General features: G+C 44.2%; 1 protein-coding gene across 1 annotated transcript; it reads left to right on the top strand.

Moving 5' to 3' along the window:
• The first annotated feature begins 15,884 nt into the window (after positions 1 to 15,884).
• Positions 15,885 to 18,096, top strand: LOC111141900 (cytochrome c homolog). Its single transcript, XM_022494732.1, is given in 4 exon segments — positions 15,885 to 16,170; positions 17,501 to 17,698; positions 17,928 to 18,002; positions 18,005 to 18,096. Coding segments are annotated over 4 exon segments (651 nt in total).

An 18,096-nucleotide genomic window follows, 5' to 3' on the forward strand; every position in this document is an offset into this window, starting at 1 on the left:
TCTTCCAGGTTTCTGCCCAAAAGCATGGCCTCCTCTAGCAGATCCACTTCAATTTACAGCTACCCTCTTCCCTTGACATCTGGGATGGCCCCCTTTCTCACTTCTCTCTTCCTAGCTCTGAAATGTCTCCACTCTTGCCTTTGCTGAATCATCCCCTAATCACGTTAAATGCTTTTTCTCGGGCTTTATTTAGCCCCTGGTCCTCCCACCATGGAGACCCTCCAACAGTACATTGTAACACTCCAGTCCCTCAGACCTGGAGTCTTTCAGCTGTGACCAACCAGTTCCTTCATCTCAGAGCCTGGGGTCTCCAGTCACGTTCCTGTCAGACCACCAGAAACATGGAGGATCTCCAGGCACCCCCAGCCACACCATCTCACTGGCACTCCAGTGATATAATGGCCTTTAATAACCACATGCTCCCCTCAGTCCTCCAGTAACAGGGAAAAGACTCTTGGAGCCACTCCCCCAAAACAGTCCTGGAATACCAGGGTTTAGGACTTACAGTCATGTTGGGGCACCTGGGTGGCTCAGTGGGTTAAAGCCTCTGCCTTCGGCTCAGGTCATGATCTCTGGGTCCGGGATTGAGTCCCGCATCGGGCTCTCTGCTCAGCAGGGAGCCTGCTTCCACCCTCTCTCTCTGCCTGCCTCTCTCCCTACTTGTGATTTCTGTCTGTCAAATAAATAAATAAAATCTTTAGAAAAAAAAAAGAACTTACAGTCATGTTCCTCAGCTTTCCATCCCAGGCCCAGTCCCCATGCCAGCCATCCAGGAACTGGTCCAAGGTCCTTTAGCCACACACCCTCAGCAGTTCTCCAATTGCAAGTTTAAAGATATTCAGCCATATTTAAAGACTCCTAACCATACTTTCACAGTGTTCCAGTCCAAAGTCCATTTGCTCAAAAAATTACCTTTAAGGTAAAGACCCATCTCAAGGACGCGGTTGTAAAACACCCCCCCCCCCCTTTTTTAAAGGCAGACTGCCACGCACAGCGCCTCACTTGGATGTGTCTGGAGTCTTGGAAGCTTGACTACCCTATGTTCTCCTACAAAGGGACCTTGAGAGCTTGTTTGGAGGTTCTAGCAGGGGAGCGCAGCTACTCCTATACCCTTGACTGAAGAACAGTCCTCTCCTCTATCGGGGAAGGTCATCCTCTTCGACTGAGCATGCAGCTTCGGGAGGGACGCACATGGAGCAGTGAGGGAGGGAGGGGACACCCACCTAGCCAGCCAGAGCAGCTGAGTCAGCTCTGGCAATCAGTGGGGTGACAGATGTTGCAGCCTGATCGTCCTCACATCCTGTAAACCCTTTTTTAAGATTTAAGAAGATTAACTATATAGCTCCTAGACTCTCAACTACCACAAAACATCATCCTACAGCACCCTGGCAACCCAAACAAGAGAGAGCCTTCACTTGAAGAGCTCTATAGACGTTTTATCTAATGGAGTAAACTCCTATAAGAGGCATGGGAAACATGAGTTTGTAGTAGAAACACCAGGCTGGCCTGAAAAGGACAGAGAAAAACCCCTACTTTTTCCTCTTTTTAAAGATTCTTATTTGAGAGAGAGCATGAGCAGAGAGAGGGGGCAAGGGAGAAGCAGACTCCCCACTGAGCAGAAAGCCGGACACAGGGCTTGATCCCACAACCCTAGGATCACGAGCCAAGCCAAAGGCAGATGCTTAATTGACTGAACCACCCAGGTGCCCCCAAATCCCTACTTTTCTATAAGCAGGGAGGCAGGCAGAGAAAACTAAGCTGCAAATACAGGTTATTTTGTACAGAAAAGGAAGAATAAGTGTAGACATAAAATCAATTGAGAATCACTGCCAGAGAGCAGTACTGGACACTAATTAAGGAACTGGTGGCATGTGCCCAGCTGAATTTCAAAATGTCTGAACTGATACCTGCTGTACATCTGTCGTTTCTCCATTTTTTTAAATAGAACCATTTATTGTGGTGATATTTTATCCCCAAATCAACACTGAATGTCAGATACATGTCTTCAGCTCTCAAGTCTTAAGATAAAGAATCATCTATGCTTGGACATGGGTTAGATAACAAGATTCTGAACTTTGAGTCAATGCCATAAAGAAATAAGACTTTGAGGGTCTTAGGGATGAGTGTATATTTCACATGGGTTGGACATGAAGTTTGGTGTTCAGATGGTAGACGGTGCAGATAGTCTCAAAGATGGTTATTATCAATTCCTTCACATATGTGTGTGTGCGTGTGTGAGAGAGAAAGAGTCTAATTACCCTCCCCATGGATCTGGATTGGCCTTAGGGATTTGCTTAATCAAAAGAATATAGGAGAAGTGTGGTATTATGGGACTTCTGATGCTAGTTCATGAAAAAACCTTATGGTTTCTATGCTGATTCCCATTTTCGTGCTGTGAAAAAAAGCCACACTGAGAGACCTCATCGAGGTATTCTGGTCAATAGCCCTAGCTCAGCTAGCCGACAGTTAACGTCAGCTGCAGTTATGTGATAGAGCTGTCTTGGAAACCCCCTTCTGCTGCACCTTCACACCTCAAGAAAGAACCGTTCAGCTGAGCTCAGTCAGTCTATGGAACTATGAGGGATGATGACAATCAAATTGTCTTAAGCCCTAAATGTTAGCGTTGCTGTTATATAGCAATAGATAATTTTAACACCTTTGAAACATGGGGTGCCTGGGTGGTTCAGTAGGTTAAAGTCTCTGCCTTCAGCTCAGGTCATGATCCCAGGGTCCTAGGATCGAGACCCGCATCGGGCTCTCTGCTCTTCGAGGAGCCTGTTTCCTCCTCTCTCTCTACCTGCCTCTCTGCGTACTTGTGATCTCTGCCTGTCAAATAAATAAATAAAATCTTTAAAACAAAAAAGAAAGAAACATAGGACTGACTTTTCTAACTATGACTCAAAAAATCTTGAAGCCATAGTGAAAATAGGTCGAGTTTTGCTACACAAAAATAAATTCTGCAAGACAACCCACACCTTCAGCCAAAACCAAAGACAAACTGGAGGAACATACACTGAAGTCCATAATATAAAGAGATCTACAAAATATCTCTGGAAACGGAGTTTTAAAAATCAACAAAAGGGGTGCCTGGGTGGCTCAGTGGGTTAAGCCTCTGCCTTTGGCTCAGGTCATGATCTCGGGGAATCAAGCCCCATGCTTGAGCCTGCTTCCTCCTCTCTCTCTGCCTGCCTCTCTGCCTACTTGTGATCTCTGTCTGTCAAATAAATAAATAAATAAAATCTTTAAGAAAATAAATAAATAAAATTAAATCAACAAAAAATACACTGTATGATCAGACTCAGACCACAGTGTACGAAGTCATTTTTCATTTGAAAATGTCCTTAATGTCAATGAAGATACAAATGAAAACCACACAGCAAGATTTACACCTGTCAGACTGGCCAAAATTCCAAAATTTGAAAACATACTTTTGTAATAGACTATGGAAACAGGGACACTTAAGTGTTAGTCTTGGGAGTATAAATTATCACAAGTTATAGTGGGCAACATAGTGATATCTACCAAAATTATAAATTCATATTCCCCTTATGAGCCCATAAACTCAATGGAATTTATCCGATAGCTGTACACGTGTATGTGTGAAATGATTTACATGAGTTCTTCAGTGCAGTAGTAACTTCAAGTTTTAGTAAAGAAGAAAACATTCACCAATAGAGGAACTAATTAAAGTAAACCATGCGTAAATAGAACAAGATGCTGTATATTGTCGAAGAATGAGAAGCATCATTATGTTCTGACATGGGAAGATCTCCAAGATTAACCAATGGAGGGAGGGTTGGGGAAAACAGTTTAAGAATGTTAACAGCCATTGTGCTATGTTTTACATTAAAAAGCAGAACATATTTTTAGAAAATAAAAGCTAAGTTGAAAGACTACACTTCCAGTTTCAAAACTTACTAAAGCTAGAGCAATAATCAGTGGCATTTCAGGAACAGAAGCCCTACAGCAGAATTTTCTTCCAAAATAGCCCAAGGAATGCAGCTTTTCATACAAATTCATGCAAAGAGTTTAAGTTTTGCACCTAAACTTATACACTTGGATTTTCTTCTAAAATGGCCTAGAAAGATGTTTTTCATCCAAATTAGCACAGTAAGTGGGATTTTCTGTCTGTAATACTACACCATGATCTGGGAAATACAGTTTTTCATCCAAATTTATTAAGTTTTATGGGTTTTTGGAAATAATTCGTATGCCAAACTTCTCTCTCTCTCTCTCTCTCTCTCTCTCTCTTAAGATTTATTTATTTGAGAGCGAATAAATAAAATTTATTTATTTGAGAGAGAGGGCAGAGACAGGGCAGCGGGGAGCAAAGGGAAAGGGAGGATCCTAATATGCAGGACCCTGGGATCTTGACCTGAGTCAAAGGCACTCAATGGAGCTACCAGGCACCCCACGAGACTTTTCTAAGATGACAAAAAAGTATGACTTTCTATCTAAGTATGCTCAGACTGGAGGGTAGTGTGGTTATAAATTCTATGCTACATTATTTTAACAAACTACCTAGAAATACACTTTCTCATCCAAACTCATTCAAATCATCGGTTTTGGGGGGCACAAATTCTTCATCAAATTGTCCTCCTAAATGGACAAGAAACATGATTTTTAAAATCCAACTTCATATAAATAATGGAGCTTTGGAAAATAAGTCATATGCCACATATTTGTCCCATATGCCCCGCTAATGTGATATTTTCATTTACATCTGTTCAAATTTGGGGTCTTATTGAAACTAGGTCCTACATTGGATTTTTTTTTTCTAAATTATGCCAAACGTGATTTCTGACCCAAATTCACTCAAATCTTGGTATCTTTTGGACATAAGTATAATGCAAGACTTTTCTTCTAAAAGACCTGGAAATGTGATTTTTCGCATTGGCTCAAATAGTTTTTTGGTGTTTTTTGTTTTGTTTTGTTTTGTTTTGGTGGGGGAGGACATAATTTCTATGCCAGATTGTCTTCCAGAGTGGTCTAAAAATGTGACATTTCATCCAAATGTCCTCAACTGGTAGGAGGTTTTTTTGGTAGGCCCTGTGCCAGGTTGTTCCTTGCAAATGGCCATAAAATAATATTTTTTATTAAAATTTACTAATATCATGAGGTTTATTAGTTCTAAGTCCTGTGGCATATTTTCTTATAAAGTGGCCCTCAAACATATTTTTAAACCTAAATTCATTCCAGGGCACCTGGGTGGTTCAGTGGGTTAAAGCCTCTGCCTTAGGCTCAGGTCATGATCCCAGGGTCCTGGGATCAAGCCTCACATTGGGCTCTCTGCTAGGCAGGGAGCCCGCTTTTCCGTCTCTCTCTGCCTGCCTCTGCCTACTTGTGATCTCTGTCAAAGAAATAAATAAAATCTTTTAAAAAAAACCCCAAAAAACCAAAAACCTAAATTCATTCCAAAATGCAGGTTTTTTTCATAAAGTGGGTTCTTTAGATATGAGCCCCATGACACTTTTTTTCTTCCAAAATGGTTTAGACTCTTTTTGTAAAAATTAGTTTTATTAAAGACTTTATTTATTTATTTGACAGAGAGAGATCACAGGTAGGCAGAGAGGCAGGCAGAGAGAGAGAGAGAGGAGGAAGCAGGCTCCCCGCTGAGCAGAGAGCCCCATGACAGCCTGATCCCAGGACCCTGAGACCATGACCTGAGCCGAAGGCAGAGGCTTTAACCCACTGAGCCACCCAGGCGCCCCCCAAAATGGTTTATAAAGATGACTTCTCATTCAAATTTTCCCAAAATGTATTTTTGGACATAATCATATGCCATATTTTCCCTCCAAAATGGTGCAAAAATAAAATACTTTATCCAAATCTCCTAAATCTTGGGAAGGTTTTGGACATGAATTCTTCACCATATATTTTCTAAAAAATTTTAAATCCATATTCAAATTGTGGCATTTTCTGGATATACATATTATGGCAATTTTTTCTTCAAAATTGTCCAGAAATATGATTTTTAAATTCAGATTATCCCAAAATTTAGATTATTTGGATATAAATCCTATGTCAGATTATTATTTGAAAATGGCCCAGAAATACAATTTTCTAATCAAAATTTTTATAAGTCATAGATTTCTGCATTTTTTCTTACTCTGATAGTTTTCAAGTCCTAGCATAGTGAATTACTGTTTAGATTAGGTATAAGGACTGGCGGACCAAAAAAAAAAGTTTAACACACAAGTTTATACCATATTTCCCAATATAAATCATTTTCAGTACCTGAAAATGTCTTTACTAAGGGAGTTAATATTTCTGAGTATGTGTGAAGCTAAACATCTTTTATCCCAATGAGATTTCTTAAATGCTACTTACACATATCTGTTCTTTGTATTGAGGCTAGAGGGTTGTTCTTTGTTTTTTGTTTTCTAGAGCCTGGTGTTATTTCTTGTATTTTCACATTTTTTCAACAGTAATGAACACCTAGTTCATGAAAAGATTTATGTACTAAAAATAAACCAAGAATGTTTCAGGTTCTGAACATCCTATCATTTTTCTGAAATGATACACATTTTTATTTCTTTTTCAAATTTTTATTTAAATTCTAGTTAGTGAACATACAGTGCAGTACTGGTTTCAGGAGTAGAATTCAGTGATTCATCCCTTACATACAACAACACCCAGTGCCCATCATAACAAGTGCCCTCTTTAATACCTATCACCCACGTAGCCCATTCCCTTCCCACCTCCCTCCATCAACCCTGTTTGTTCTCTATCAGTAAGAGTCTCTTACAGTTTGCTTCCCTCTCTCCTTTTCTTTTTTTCCTCCTTCCCATATGTTCATCTGCTTTCTTTCTTAAATTCCACATATGAGTGAGATCATATGGTATTTGTCTTTCTCTGACTGACTTCTTTCACTTAGCCTAATACACTGTGGCTCCATCCACGTCATCCCAAATGGCAAGATTCCATTCTTTTTTCACATCTTCTTTATCCATTCATCTGTCGATAAACATCTGGGCTCTTTCCACATTTTGGCAATTGTGGATAATGCTGCTATAAACATTTGGGTGCCTGTGCCCCCTTTGAATCTGTATTTTTGTATCCTTTGGGTAAATACCTAGTGGTAGAATTGCTGGGTCATAGGGTAGTTCTATTTTTTTTTTTTAAAGATTTTATTTATTTATTTGGCAGAGAGAGATCACAAGTAGACAAAGAGGCAGGCGGAGAGGGAGAGAGGGAAGCAGGCTCCCTGCTGAGCAAAGAGCCCGATGCGGGACTCGATCCCAGGACCCTGAGATCATGACCTGAGCCGAAGGCAGCGGCTTAACCCACTGAGCCACCCAGGCGCCCCAGGTAGTTCTATTTTTAACTTTTTGAGGACCCTCCATTTCTCTGAGAGTGCTGTGGCATTGTATCTTACCTGCTGAACCTGGAAAAGATTGACCCCATGGGCAAACCTTTAGTGAAACTAAGGAAAAAAAAAAAGAGAAAAGATGAAAATAATATCAAAGAGGGGACATTACTACTGGTCTCATGGAAATAAAAAGGAGTCTAAGGAAATATTATGAACAATCGGATGCTGTTCAACAAATTAGAAAACCCAGATGACAAAACCAAATTCTAGAAAAAGACAACCTATAAAGATTTACCTAAGAAGAAGTGCAAAATCTGAACAGTTCTAAAATAAGAGATAAAATCAACAATTTCTTGAAGTCCGGCATGGATGTAAGAGTCTCAGAAGCACAGAGATGAACAGGGTTATTCAGGCCACTTCAGAGCACATGGATGGGATAATAGTAAGGAAGTCAGCTTTGCCCTGGGATAAGTTAAATTTCTTTACCTACTCAACAGTCTGGATTGGAGGAGTGAGCCTATCGGCCTGCTCCTTGGAGCAAAGCTCAACCCAGCCCAGCCCCACAGGCCCAGCATCACCAGGAATGGGAGGAAGTGCCCACACCTACCAACTCTGCTGGTCAGCCATTTATTAATACTGACCACCCAGAAAGCCCCAGCAGTCACCGAAGAAGATCAGCCATATTACATGTAACCTGTGTATGTGAGCACAATACCAGCGGGAACAGAAGGCAAGCTGAGGACAAAGCAGGAGCTGACACCCCACAACCCCCACCCAGTCCCATGGGATGTATGTGGCATTCCTCAGGCACTCCTGGCTGCCCTTAAGGAAAAACCAAGTTGATTTACAGAGATTACAATCCTGCAAGACAGGAATCTCCCCCCATTTACAAAAGGTTTAGCAATTTACAAGAACAAACCCTTTCTACCAATGGCCTAGCTTCCAGAAGGGAATGTGGATAGATTAAAAGTCCTTATCATCCATGGCCCATTGACAGATACCTGAACCCGGCAAAGTGTAATGTTCCTCTAGGAAGCTCCCAGCTATCTTAATGTTAATGCCCTGCTAGAGGGAAAAAAAAACCTTAACTTGATAATCGCCAGGCCCCTGTGTATCCTGTGAGTCTTTAACAGATGAAAATCCTTTGGAAAACCTCCCTTTCTCTTACCTCCCCCAACCCCATAGTATATAATCAGCCACCCCTCACAACCCGGGGCAGCCCCTCTTCCTGCCAGGGGCCCTGTCCCCTGTGCTTTAATAAACCACCTATTTACACACCAAAGACGTCTCAAGAATTCCTTCTTGTTCGTCTGCTCCAGATCTACCCCACTGAACCTCATCTATATTCCAAAACCCCATCAACACCACATCTGGCAGCCAAGCACACATATATTTGATTGTGTCCAAGTGGTTAAAGAGAATAAAAACCCTTCCAGTTGTTCCCTTGGGGAAAAGCTGAATCATTAGGAGAGTTCCGTGGATGAAATGTTTACACACCATTCACATTCACAGTTTTCAGTAACTAGAGTCCTGTATTGTGTGAATAATGAAACGGAGATAACAAATGGCATAACTTAACATACATTTTTGGCAAAAACTGGTGAGTTTAAATCCACAGGAGGGGAATATAGCAGTTCAAATTCATATTTCCTTTGTAAACAAAGAATCTCTCCCTGAAACATCAGTATGAGCCCTCACTGAGAAAGAAAAATGGAAAAATTAAGGCAATTAGTCTACTATTAAGGTAAATTCTAAATATCCCATCTGAAAAGAAAGGGTGGGGGAGGGTAACTGAGGAGGGGAGAGGGAGGGGTGGGAAAGGAGGCAGAGGAGGAGGAGGAGAAGGGGGGAAGGGAGGTGGAGGAAAGTTGGGGGGTGGGAGAGGGAGGGAGAGGAGGAGGGAGGTGGTGAAGGGCAGGAAGAGTAGGAGAGGTGGAAAAGGGGGAGATGGAGATAAGGGGCAGCAGTAAGAAGGGAGGAGAAATTGAGGAGAGGGGGCAGTGAAGCTGAGTTTGCAATATTTAGCCAATTCCATGAAGACATCTAGGCCCAATCTGAGACATGCTAGACCAGGTTTGCATCCTAGTAAAAATCTTGCCCCACCCACCCCCCATAAAGGATGTTTCAAGAAATGTACACAATTCTAGGCTTCTTTTGTCACTGGATGGTCAGATGCATTTAAGTACTTTCCCAGTAGAAACCACAAGTCTGTCTTGTGTGACCCCGGGGCTATGGATTCCCACCACATGCAAATTCCCAGTTCTAGCTGATGGAACAAAAGGCCTTCAACTTAGCAGAAGGAAAGAAGCCAGAGGAACCCCCCTCGGAGCCACCCTCCTGGCCCTTGCCATGTTCTCTGGAGCCCCCTCCTCCTTTCCTGGGACAAACACCCAGCAGTGTGCGGAGGCTGGTTCCTCCCTGGAAAGGCCAAAGACTGTGCATTTCTTTGTAAAATTAAAGCCTGAAAACATCGCTGCCCTTTTGTCCATGGCTTGGGGATCAAAAAGAAGAGGAGGGATGAGTGGAGAAAGGACACTTTTTGCCTGTGTCTTTTACGTAAAGGAAACTTTCTAATGTAATTTACCTTCAAGGCCCCAAGGCCAGGACGCCTGGAGCTGGGGCTCTGGCTGCCACTTAGTGGGGCCCACCAGCCACAGGAGAAGGCACTTTCAGACTGGAGGATCCAGACTCCCAGTGTCCTCGTTGTGTGGAACTCAGAATACAGTGACCTCTAAATATTTCATCACATAGGACAGAAGCTTCTAGAACACTGTGAACACCGCTAACTCATGGGTCACCTCAAAACCAGCCATAATAAACACCATTTTATGTTAAAATACTCTAAGTTATGGATAGCTTGAAGGGTGTCAGTTTGCAGAAGTCCTTAATGTTTTTGACTGAAAATCCTCATGTCATTTTTGGCACGTCAGTTGAACAGTTTTTGGAAGAAAAGTTACCAGAATATTGATATCACTTGATCAGGGCACCTTTTTATTCCTATTATGGTAGCATACTGTTAAAATTCCTGTTCTCCATTAATGATTTATTGTGTAAGACCCTTAAGTCTTCAAGAAAAAAATGTTTTAAATTAATTTATTTGAGAGAGAGAAAGAGTGTAAGCAGGAGGATTGGTAGGCAAGGGAGAGGGAGAAGCAGACTCCCCACGGAGCAGGGAGCCTGAAACGGATCTCGATCCCAGGATCTCGAGATCATGACTTGAGCCAAAGGTACATGCTTAACTGACTGAGCCACCCAGGAGCCCCAGGAAAACTATTTCAAAAAAACACAGCACATTGTGTTTGCCATCACCATAATTAAAACCGTGCCGACCACTAGAAACCAGGAATACCAATAGTCATTCCACGACACGCAAAGATCTGAGGCTTAGCACAGATATTTTTGGAACATCTGACAATTTAACACTCTGTTAGTGTTTTCCTTTCTTCGTTTCTAGTAAATCTGACCCATAAAGTTCTCCCTTTCCAGCCACCCAAACCCGTTTAGATGACACTAGGCGGCGGTCTGTTAGGCAGCGGCTACACTGACCCAGACTCAGACGTCCCCTCCAGCGCTTGGATAAGCCAGTGGCTCCAAGTACTCCCAGGGACACCAGGGAATACTATGAGTTCTAAGAAAGCTGAGGAATGGAGACCTTCATTTCTTGTGTATCTGCTTTCTTCTCTTCTCTATAGCTTGTCATTGGCTCTGCTAGATCAGAGTTGGGCATACCCACATCCTGCACACGCTTTCAGGTTCTCCTCGGTGTTGCAGGAAGCTGCATGCCCGACCTCTGGCCTGAGTGTGAGTTGTGGGTGGCAGAGCCTGGAGCACAGGGAAGCCCATCCTCTTGAGGAGTGAAAGATAAAAGGGAAGCATTCTAAGCAGTCACCATCGGGGGCACCTTCGTGCAGACCCCTCCAGCAGCTCTGACAGAGTGTGGAGGGACACAAAGCCGGGGATGGGAACCTAGAGGAGGGCAGTTTCATCAGACTATAAGAGATGACCTTGACTAAGCCAGTGGTTGCAGGAAGAGGAGTAAAGGGAGCCAGGAACACTTTAGGAGACCCAGTCTGCAAGGCTTGGTGACTGGATGTGAACGGCAGGAAGGGGGAGCTGGGGCCAACTACCAGGCATTACACTTGGGCCCCTCGGGGGCTCCCAGCTGGGACAGGGAATAAGCAACAGGGCAAGGTCTTGGGACCAGGGTTTACCCTGCTTCTGAACCTGATCCTTGAGCTAAGGGATAGAAATTGACAAGAGGGGGCGCCTGGCAGGCTCAGTTGGAAGAGGAAGCAGCTTTTGATCTCATGAGTTGTGAGTTGTGGTTCCACCTTGGGTGTAGAGATTACTTAAAAATAAAATCTTCTTAAAAAGAGGGGGGAATGGGGCGCCTGGGTGGCTCAGTGGGTTAAGCCGCTGCCTTCAGCTCAGGTCATGATCTCAGGGTCCTGGGATCGAGTCCCACATCAGGCTCCCTGCTCAGCAGGGAGCCTGCTTCCCTTCCTCTCTCTCTGCCTGCCTCTCTGCCTACTTGTGATCTCTCTCTGTCAAATAAATAAATAAAATCTTTAAAAAAAAAAAAAAAAAAAAAGAGGGGGGATTGCCTGGGTGGCCAGTCTGCATAGCCTTGGACTCTTGATCTCAGTGTTGTGAGTTTGAGCCCAGCCTTGGGGATGGAGTCTACTTAAAAATAAAAATGAAAAAAGGAAGAAAGGGAAGGAAGGGAGGGGAGAGGGAAAGGGGGAGGAGGAAAAGGGAAGAGAAGAAAGGGAAGAAAGGAAAGAGGCCAAATAGGAGTTTTAGGCAAGGCTTTACTGGGGGCTTATGCTCCAGGACCCCAGGAGGAGAGGTCATGGAGAGTTTCTTAGACTTAAGATGGGAGGGGCCCCTGAGTGACTCAGTCTGCCTTTGGCTCAGGTCATGATCCCAGAGTCCTGGGATTCAGCCCTCCATGGGACTCCCTGCTCAGCAGGAAGCCTGCTTCTCCCTCTCCCTCTGTCCCTGCTTGTATCCCTTCTCTCCTTGTTTCTGTCAAATAAATAAATAAGTCCTGAAAGAAAGAAAGAAAGAAAGAAAGAAAGAAAGAAAGAAAGAAAGGAGAAAAGAATTATTTTTGGGGAAAAGGGTGAGTTTAAGCTTGGGAAAGGGTGAGTTTAAGCTTGTAGAGGTTTAAGCTTGTAGAGCTTCTTGGCTCTTTCCTACTTTGACATTATGCTTTCCATACATTGCCTGTCTCATTAGCATGTTAAATCTCCACCCCTGGATGTGACTTTTAGCATTTAAAAGAGGGAAAGGTATGGGATGCCTAGGTGCCTCAGTGGGTTAAATCCTCTCCCTTCGGCTCAGGTCATGATCCCAGGGTCCTGGGATCCAGTCTCACAGCCTATGCGCGGCAGGGAGCCTGCTTCCCCCTCTCTCTCTGCCTGCCTCTCTGCCTACTTGTGATCTCTGTCAAATAAATAAATAAAATCTTAAAAAAAAAACTAAAAAAGTAAAAGAGGGAAAGGTATCTTGTGGGTACTTCCAGTGCTCACTGCGCAGACTCTGATCCCAGCATGGGGTGGGGGGCTCCACCCTGGCGCAGACTGGTTTGGTCCGCATCTCACTAGTTTTTTGCAGGGGCTGACTCTCTCTTTGAAGCTGATGTCCTCTTTTCTGCATTCCTGTAAAATATATTGCTCAAGAAACACAGATTCATGAATTTTCTTTTAGGGACTTTTCACTTTACAGTATAGTCGCATCACTTTAAGGTTTGAGGAGGGGCCCCGAGTCCTGTTCCTATTCTATCACAATCCCAGGGACACAGCAGAGCAAGGGCAGCCTCGCTGTAAGGTGATTTCTCTCCAGGATTTACCAAAGACTCCACGTAGTTCAGTTTAATTTTTTTAATTGCAAAAAACCCCTGAAAATGTAGCTTTAGGGGCTTCCCCATAATAACTGCATCCCCTTGATTTAGATACGGTACACGCACTTGACCCAAGGGGATGAAATCCGGCAGCAGGTCTGGCATTGTGCTTGCCAGCAGCCTCCCTGGGGGGTGGGGAGGGAGCTCTTAGCTTCCTCCCTGGCCAAGAGTCACACCCTTGCTTGCACAGGGTGGCTGGCTACCACCTGGGGAGGGTTAGATGATAGAAGACACTAACGAAACCATACAGTTGCGTGGTACTGCTTACACGCCATTCTGTCGGGCGTGGAGAAACACGGGAACAGGAAGTTGGACGTGCCACTTGCCAACCAGGTCTTCCAAATGGCACGAACGTGAAAACCACCGTGCAGACTGCACTCCGCAGCTAAAGGGGAAGTCGTGCCTCTTTACTGCAGAACTTTAAAAGTGATCTGTTAGAAGTTTGGGAAGGGACTTGAGTAACAGATTCCAGCTCATCTTCAGAGAGCCTCAGAGAGAGGCTTTCCATCTTGTGGTCTTGCCTTTTTTGGGTGCCCCCTTGGCCAGGTGTTATTAGAGAAGACATGGGGATTTGAGGAAAGAGCGACATGGTCAAAGCCACGGATGGTACCAGAAGTCCAAAAGGACAAAAAGGTGCCTGAGCCCGGCTGCGAGTTTACTTTGGACATCCTTCTCCAGGAGTGCCTCCAGATGAACCGGGCAGGGGACAGACATGGACTGGCACGTGTGTGCCTTAAATTCTCCATGTGCACTACACCCGCTGTGTCTCCACGTGTCACCGCAGATCCAACCGATTGGGAGTCACGCTTCACTCCACTCTTTCTGTCCCCAAAGAACAGGCATATACTAATCGTTCACTGAATACCTTTTGATTGGAGAAGTTCAATTTCCCTGTAAAGCTGGACTCTGATTTTAAGGAATTCAAGAAAAAAGCAGGAGAAGCAGGTGAAATAAGAGATGCTTCCCAAGGTGTTTCTCGGTCTATGGAGTAAAAACAGGATATCATTTTTATAAGGAGATAGATTTCAATATATTATTGAACAAAAATATTTATGTAAAATAGTCTATGTGTAGAGAATGTTTAGAAAACTATCTCTGGGGATGCCTGGGTGGCTCAGACTTTAGGTAAAGCATGGGACTCCTGATATCAGCTCAGGTCATGATCCCAGGGTTCTGGGATTGAGCCCCATGTCTGGCTCCCTGCTTAGTGGGGAGTCCGCTTGAGATTCTCTCCCTCTCCCTCTGCCCTTTCCTCTCCCCCCAGACCCCACTCACGTGTGCTCTCTCTAAAATAAATAAATCTTTAAGAAATAAAAAAAAACGGGGCACCTGGGTGGCTTAGTGGGTTAAACCTCTGCCTTCAGCTCAGATCATGATCCCAGGGTTCTGGGATCGAGCCCCGCATCGGGCTCTCCGCTCAGCGGGGAGCCTGCTTCCTCCTCTCTCTCTGCCTGCCTCTGTCTACTTGCGATCTCTGTCTGTCAAATAAATAAAATAAAATCTTTAAAAAAAAAAAAGAAATAAAAGAAAACGGTATTATGCTAAGCTAGATAAGTCCATCAGAGAAAAATAATTATCATATAATCTCACTGATAAGAGGAATTTGAGAAGACAGAGGATCATAGGGGAAGGGAAGGAAAAATGAAACAAGATGAAATCAGAGAGGGAGACAAACTATAAGAGAATCTTAATCTCAGGAAACAAACTGAGGATTGCTGGAGGGGTGGGCCGTGCGAGGGATGGGGTGGCTGGGTGAAGGATATTGGGGAGGGTATGTGCTATGGTGAGTGCTGTGAATCGTGTAAGACTGATGAATCACAGATCTGTTCCCCTGAAACAAATAATTATATGTTAATAAATATGTTATTATATGTTAATTATATGTTAATTTAAAAGAAATAAAAGAAAACTATCTCTGGACGGTGGTATTTCATTTCATTTCATTCTTTATTTGAATTTTCTGCATTGTTTTAGGTTTTTTTTAACAACAAACACATAATGCTCAACACAATTATTTCTATAAGAGAAATAGTAAATTACTCAGGCTGTCAACATTTCATGAGGCTTAAATATCAACCTTAACCATAAATGTGGCAAAAAGCAAAACATACATTACCTGTCTTAGAGCAACACATAAACCCGCAAATCCAGGATATTATTTAGAATTTAAAATATTTATTTTGAAATTTTTAAGTTGTCAGAGTCAATACCCAAATATTTTATAGTCTACTGACATACATACTTCCATTTTTATCTACAAACTTACAGCAGAATTATCAGATTAAAAAAAAATAAGAACTGTGATTTTTAAACTTCACGGGCCAGACACCCAGCCAAGAAACTTTGCCCATACCAAAAAGCCATGCAATGTATTACATCAACAACTATTTTTGAGAACCTACCACACGCCAGGAAACTGGAATTAGGCACCAGATGCAGCGCCCACGTACGTTCAGTGTCCCAGGGAGTTTGGACATATGGCCAGGCCAGTTCACAACGGACTGGTCACTTCTGCTGGAGGGAGAAGCAGAAGCTGTTGTGGTAGGTGGTGGAAGAACAGGAGGGGCAGCCATAGGTGTGCAGGCCCAGAGCTGAGAGAGCATGCCCAGGGAACTTGTTTAGTCCCAGGTATGGGAGTGAGGAGCAGCAAGGAGAGAGGCCGGGGCGATGGCTGCAGCCACTAATCCAGGAGTCACCTGCCAACGTGGGGAGGGCATTTGGATTCTCATGAGAACAACTGTGGGCTACCTGGAGACAGGCAGGACACAAGGCAGGACAGGAGGAAGAAGGCTACAAGGGGCCCAGAGCCGGTGGATGGGGGCCTGTGCAAGGCGCCGGGTTGGGACCCCGGAGCCTGGCATCCTAGCAGGTGCAGTGTGGGGGTCCCGGCCACAGGTGCATCTGAGGCTCAAGAACAACGGGCAGGCGTGGCCTCCAGGGGCGCCGGGGGCGGGTGTGATAGAGAGCCAAGCCGAAGTGTCCGAAAGTCTGCCATGCCCAAGTCATAGTCTCCAGGAAAGAGAACAAAATGCAGGGAGTGAAATGATAAATTCACTGACTTGCCACTAACTCCTTCCAAGAGGAAAGAAAGTGCATAGTGATGGGCCATGCGTAGAGGAGGGAGCTGTAGAACACAGTAACTCCCAAATGGCACAACCTGAAAGTTATAGGACTTCCAGCCTGAGAAATCACCCAAGCAGCAGAAGGGGCTCCCAGCCGCATCCGGGGCAGGCAGAGATTTCTGTCTCTGTCTGTGTAACTCCTGTTTGAAGGAGAAGAAAGAATATAGTCCTGGGACATCCAAGGGAAAACAAACAATAAATTAAAGCAGTGTGTTCGTAGGGTTCTCCAGAGAAACAGAGCCAATAGTACAGGGTGGGAGGGAGAGAGCTTGATGGTATGAAATAGGCTCATGCTCTTATGAAGGCTGAGAATCCTCATGACATCCATCTGCAAGCTGGAGGTCCAGGAAAGCCAGTGACATAGTTCCAGTTTGAGTCCAAAGCCCTGAGAACCAGGAGCACCAACAGTGGAAGTCCCAGTCCAAGGGTAGGAGAAGACTAATGTCCCAGCTCAATAGTCAAGTGGGCAGTGAATTCTCCCTTCCTCCATCTTTTTGTTCTATCCGGCCCTCAACAGATTGGGTGATGCCCACCACATCAGGGAGAACCATCTACTTCACTCAGTGCACCATCTCAAATGCTAGTCTCATCCAGACACACCCAGAGATAATGTTTCACTGAATATCCAGGCACTCCATGATCTAGTCGGGTTGACCCATGAAATTAACCACTCTAGACGGCTTCTCCAAAGACAGACATGGTGGCTGGAGGAGGGTGCCAGGAGGGCTAAAGTGAGGAAAATGGAAAAACATGTGTGAAGCTACATTTCTCTGTGCACATTGGTAGAGTCTTGGCCGATCTCAGATTCTGCCTAACTCACTCCAGTGAGTGGGTGCCCTGGACACACAGGGACGGTTAGGAAATGGGGAGGGACGTAGACGGAAGGAGAGCCTGGGGTTGCTTGTCTTGGTGAGAAGTGGATTGTTGTGGGCAGGCAGTCTGAGATGGGAGAGCACCTGAGAGCTCAATAGGCATCTGTGATTTTTTTTTTTCTGATTACTATCTAAAGATAACACTGATTGTGGAAAGGTGGAAAGAGAAGAGAGGAATCAGGTGAATTAAATTAAATTTCTTTAATGTGAGGAGCCAGATCCAGATATATGTGTTGTATAAATGCTTATTTTAAAAAGGCTAATAAGTGTTAGAGAGCGGGACGTCCAGCTTGCGAGCAGGCACCTTCGTTTCACGCGCGACGAAAGAGCGATTTAAAAAAGGGTGATGTTGAGAAGGGCAAGAAGATTTTTGTTCAGAAGTGTGCCCAGTGCCATGCCGTGGAAAAGGGAGGCAAGCACAAGACTGGGCCAAATCTCCATGGTTTATTTGGCCGAAAGACAGGCCAGGCCCCTGGATTTTCTTTCTTTCCTTTTTTTTTTTTTTTTAAGATTTTATTTATTTGACAGACAGAGATCACAAGTAGACAGAGAGGCAGGCAGAGAGAGAGGAGGAAGCAGGCTCCCCGCTGAGCAGAGAGCCCGATGAGGGGCTTGATCCCAGGACCCTGAGATCATGACCTGAGCTGAAGGCAGAGGCTTAACCCACTGAGCCACCCAGGCAGCCCCCAGGCTCCTGGATTTTCTTACATGGATGCCAACAAGAATAAAGAATAAAGGCATCACCTGGGGAGAGGAGACACTGATGGAGTATTTGGAGAATCCCAAGAAGCACATCCTCGGACAGAAATGATCTTCACTGGCATTAAGAAGACAGGGGAAAGAACAGACATGATAGCTTATCTCAAAAAATCTACTAAGGAGTAA

This window comes from Enhydra lutris, unplaced genomic scaffold (genome assembly GCF_002288905.1).
Source record: "Enhydra lutris kenyoni isolate GAN:26980312 unplaced genomic scaffold, ASM228890v2 scaffoldscaffold6, whole genome shotgun sequence".
Lineage (NCBI taxonomy): Eukaryota > Metazoa > Chordata > Mammalia > Carnivora > Mustelidae > Enhydra > Enhydra lutris.